The 5,000-nt window shown below is 46.7% G+C and overlaps 1 protein-coding gene across 1 annotated transcript in view; it reads left to right on the forward strand.

The window, feature by feature from the left end:
• LOC139386422 (tyrosine-protein phosphatase non-receptor type 2-like) overlaps positions 1 to 5,000 on the forward strand; it is a 10,301-nt gene that overhangs the window by 3,241 nt on the left and 2,060 nt on the right. The window contains exons 4-9 of the mRNA XM_071132016.1: positions 1 to 99; positions 461 to 598; positions 688 to 897; positions 1,900 to 2,061; positions 2,920 to 3,347; positions 4,969 to 5,000. The exon at positions 4,969 to 5,000 is cut by the window's right edge and continues 2,060 nt beyond it. Of these exons, the coding sequence (XP_070988117.1) occupies positions 1 to 99; positions 461 to 598; positions 688 to 897; positions 1,900 to 2,061; positions 2,920 to 3,347; positions 4,969 to 5,000 (1,069 nt within the window). The remainder of the gene's footprint in view (positions 100 to 460; positions 599 to 687; positions 898 to 1,899; positions 2,062 to 2,919; positions 3,348 to 4,968) is intronic.

Raw genomic sequence — 5,000 nt, forward strand, 5'->3', positions numbered from 1 at the left:
GGACCCTTGAAGAACACCTGCGGTCACTTCTGGTTGATGGTCTGGGAGCAGAACTCCAAAGCTGTTATCATGCTGAACAGAATCATAGAGAAGGGGTCTGTAAGTAGCCTACATACATGTTATAATGCTGAACAGAATCCTAGAGATGGGGTCTGTAAGTAGCCTACATACATGTTATAATGCTGAACAGAATCATAGAGAAGGGGTCTGTAAGTAGCCTACATACATGTTATAATGCTGAACAGAATCCTAGAGAAGGGGTCTGTAAGTAGGCTACATACATGTTATAATGCTGAACAGAATCATAGAGAAGGGGAACACTGACTGATGTATTGCCCCCCCCCCCCAACAGGAGAAGTGTGCTCAGTACCACAGCTGACTGATGTATTGCCCCCCCCCCCCAACAGGAGAAGTGTGCTCAGTACTACAGCTGACTGATGTGTTGTCCCCCCCCCAACAGGAGAAGTGTGCTCAGTACTGGCCTACAGCTGAGGAACGGCAGCTGTCCTACACGGACACAGGGTTTGTCGTGACGCTAGTGAAGGAAGAGGACAAGTCCAACTACATCATACGAGTGTTGGAGCTGAGGAACACAGAGGTGAGCTCTTCGTCTCCGCGGACTCTGTGTCATGAGGACGTTGCTGTTAGCAACAGTCACCGTAATAAAACGACATGTCTTCTATCCAGACAGGAGGAACCACAGAGATATACCACTTTCACTACACCACCTGGCCTGACTTTGGCGTCCCAGAATCCCCGGCCTCTTTCCTCAACTTCCTGGTCAAGGTGCGGGAGTCTGGCTCATTGGGGCCGGAGCACGGGCCCTCCGTGGTCCACTGCAGCGCTGGGATTGGACGCTCGGGGACCTTCTCGTTGGTCGACACGTGTCTCATCCTGGTAACATCACTACTTCCTGTTTTTACATTGTAATTGAATCACCGAGGTTGGTATGAAAGTAGACTAGCTTCCTGTTCAGGGGTTGTCCTTGGACATAGAGCCTGTTCCCGCTACAGATACAGGAGATTCTGTCTCGGACAAGGCTCTACTACGTGGTGTTTCACATCAGCTCCAGGTCAAACTGTATTTTTATGTTTTTATTTCACCTTTATTTAACCAGGTATTTATATATATATATATATATATAACCCTAACCCTTTATTTAACCAGGTATTTATATATATAACCCTTTATTTAACCAGGTATTTATATATATAACCCTAACCCTTTATTTAATCAGGTATTTATATATATAACCCTTTATTTAACCAGGTATTTATATATATAACCCTTTATTTAACCAGGTATTTATATATATATATATATTTCACCTTTATTTAACCAGGTATTTATATATATAACCCTAACCCTTTATTTAACCAGGTATTTATATATAACCCTAACCCTTTATTTAACCAGGTATCTATATATATATATATATATAACACCCTAACCCTTTATTTAACCAGGTAGGCCAGTTGAGAACAAGTTCTCATTTACAACTGCGACCTGGCCAAGATAAAGGAAAGCAGTGTAACACAAACAACACAGTTACACATAAACAAACGTACAGTCAATAACACAATAGAAAGATCTATGTACAGTGTGTGCAAATGTAGAAGAGTAGGGAGGTAAGGCAATAAACAGGCCATAGAGGTGAAAATAATTACAATTTAGCATCAATACTGGAGTGATGGATGTGCAGATGATGATGTGCCAGTAGAGATACTGGGGAGCAAAAGGAGCAAAAATAAATAAATAACAATATGGGGATGAGGTAGTTGGGTGTGCTATTTACAGATGGGCTGTGTCTCCAGACTAAATGTACTGTTCAGCATTATGTAGACCAGCCGGTCTTGTCCCTGGTGTTGTGGGTGAAGTCATTCTCTCTCTCCCGTCCAGATGGACAAGAGGAAGGACTCGTCGTCAGTGGACATTCTGAGAGTTCTGCTGGACATGAGGGAGTACCGGATGGGTCTGATCCAGACTCCTGACCAGCTACGCTTCTCCTACAGGGCTGTCCTGGAGGGAGCCAAGAGCATCATGGGAGACTGCTCTGCACAGGTAAACACCGCTAACCCTAACCACACACCTAGTTAGCTGGAGGGAGCCAAGAGCATCATGGGAGACTGCTCTGCACAGGTAAACACCGCTAACCCTAACCACACACCTAGTTAGCTGGAGGGAGCCAAGAGCATCATGGGAGACTGCTCTGCACAGGTACACACTGTAACTAGTGTAAGGGATGAGTCCTGTGTCACCGTGAAACGATTTGGGGGGTTGTGACACTGTAGGGTCATTCTGGGGTGGCAGGTAGCCTAGTAGTTAGAGCGTTGGACTAGTAACCGAAAGGTTGCAAGATCGAATCCCAGAGCTGACAATGTAAAAATCTGCTGTTTTGCCCCTGAACAAGGCAGTTAACCCACTGTTCCTAGACCAGTTAACCCACTGTTCCTAGGCCGTCATTGAAAATAAGAATTTGTTCTTAACTGACTTGCCTAGTTAAATAAAGGTAAAATTTAAAAAATTGACTTATGGGAGAGTAGAGGACTGTCAATGTGAAACTAGACATGAGCAGAACTGTGTCTTCATTAACTACTGTCCTGTCTGTCTGTCTGTCTGTCTGTCAGTCAGTCATTAACTACTGTCCTGTCTGTCTGGGGAGCTGTTGGTCATTAACGACTGTCCTGTCTGTCTGTCTGGGGAGCTGTTGGTCATTAATGACTGTCCTGTCTGTCTGTATGAGTGGCTGTTGATCATTAACTACTGTCCTGTCTGTCTGTCTGAGGAGCTGTTGGTCATTAACAACTGTCCTGTCTGTCTGTATGAGTGGCTGTTGATCATTAACTACTGTCCTGTCTGTCTGTCCTGTCTGTCTGAGGAGCTGTTGGTCATTAACTACTGTCCTGTCTGTCTGTACAGAGCCAGAAGAGAGAGCTGTCTAGAGAGGACAGAGCGACAGTATGTGATTCACCGCCTGCCCCCCCTCCCAGGTGGCTCTCTGACACCCCCGCCCCCCCTCTACCCCCACCACAACCTTTAGACACCCCCGCCCCCCCTCTACCCCCACCACGACCTTTAGACACCCCCACCCCACCACAGCCGTTAGACACCCCCGCCCCCCCTCTACCCCCACCACGGCCTTTAGACACCCCCGCCCCCCCTCTACCCCCACCACGACCATTAGACACCCCTGCCCCCCCGTCCCCCAGTCGGCCCTCAGAAAAGCCCAACGGCCAGCCACTGCCCTGTGTGGAGCCTGAGCCTGTGGCGTTGTCCAGAGAGGACCGGACATCAGGAGACGGGACAGATCCAGACAGCTCAGAGAAGGACCTGGCGGAGGTGCCAAGGTCAGTACACCTCGAGGTGTATTCCCCTCTACTGCTTCTATGTATTGTCTGCTTAACTCCTCCTACTGAAGCTGGCTGTGGGCCTTCAGTGCTGGGCAGACTGTTTAGATGGCATTCAATTAGGACCCTTCCAGACTCACATGTTTAGATGGCATTCAATTAGGACCCTTCCAGACTCACATGTTTAGATGGCATTCAATTAGGAGCCTTCCAGACTCACATGTTTAGATGGCATTCAATTAGGAGCCTTCCAGACTCACATGTTTAGATGGCATTCAATTAGGACCCCTCCAGACTCACATGTTTAGATGGCATTCAATTAGGACCCTTCCAGACTCACATGTTTAGATGGCAATCAATTAGGACCCTTCCAGACTCACATGTTTAGATGGCATTCAATTAGGACCCTTCCAGTCTCACATGTTTAGATGGCATTCAATTAGGACCCTTCCAGACTCACATGTTTAGATGGCATTCAATTAGGACCCCCCCCCCCCCCCCCAGACTCACATGTTTAGATGGCATTCAATTAGGACCCTTCCACACTCACATGTTTAGATGGCAATCAATTAGGACCCTTCCAGACTCACATGTTTAGATGGCATTCAATTAGGACCCTTCCAGACTCACATGTTTAGATGGCATTCAATTAGGACCCCTCCAGACTCACATGGTTAGATGGCATTCAATTAGGACCCCCTCCAGACTCACATGTTTAAATGGCATTCAATTAGGACCCCCCCAGACTCACATGTTTAGATGGCATTCAATTAGGACCCCTCCAGACTCACATGGTTAGATGGCATTCAATTAGGACCCCCTCCAGACTCACATGTTTAAATGGCATTCAATTAGGACCCCCCCAGACTCACATGTTTAGATGGCATTCAATTAGGACCCTTCCAGACTCACATGTTTAGATGGCAATCAATTAGGACCCTTCCAGACTCACATGTTTAGATGGCATTCAATTAGGACCCTTCCAGTCTCACATGTTTAGATGGCATTCAATTAGGACCCTTCCAGACTCACATGTTTAGATGGCATTCAATTAGGACCCCCCCCCCCCCCCCCCCCCCAGACTCACATGTTTAGATGGCATTCAATTAGGACCCTTCCACACTCACATGTTTAGATGGCAATCAATTAGGACCCTTCCAGACTCACATGTTTAGATGGCATTCAATTAGGACCCTTCCAGACTCACATGTTTAGATGGCATTCAATTAGGACCCCCCCCCCCCCCCCCACAGACTCACATGTTTAGATGGCATTCAATTAGGACCCTTCCAGACTCACATGTTTAGATGGCATTCAATTAGGACCCTTCCAGACTTACATGTTTAGATGGCATTCAATTAGACCCCCCCAGACTTACATGTTTAGATGGCATTCAATTAGGACCCCTCCAGACTCACATGGTTAGATGGCATTCAATTAGGACCCCCTCCAGACTCACATGTTTAAATGGCATTCAATTAGGACCCCCCCAGACTCACATGTTTAGATGGCATTCAATTAGGACCCCTCCAGACTCACATGTTTAGAATGCATTCAATTAGGACCCTTCCAGACTTCTCTAACCATGTAATGAAACCCTCATCTTATTATCTTATTCCAGTCTGAGGAAGAGACACAGGGAGGAGCGTATCG

Source organism: Oncorhynchus clarkii, chromosome 3, assembly GCF_045791955.1.
Source record: "Oncorhynchus clarkii lewisi isolate Uvic-CL-2024 chromosome 3, UVic_Ocla_1.0, whole genome shotgun sequence".
NCBI classification, from domain to species: domain Eukaryota; kingdom Metazoa; phylum Chordata; class Actinopteri; order Salmoniformes; family Salmonidae; genus Oncorhynchus; species Oncorhynchus clarkii.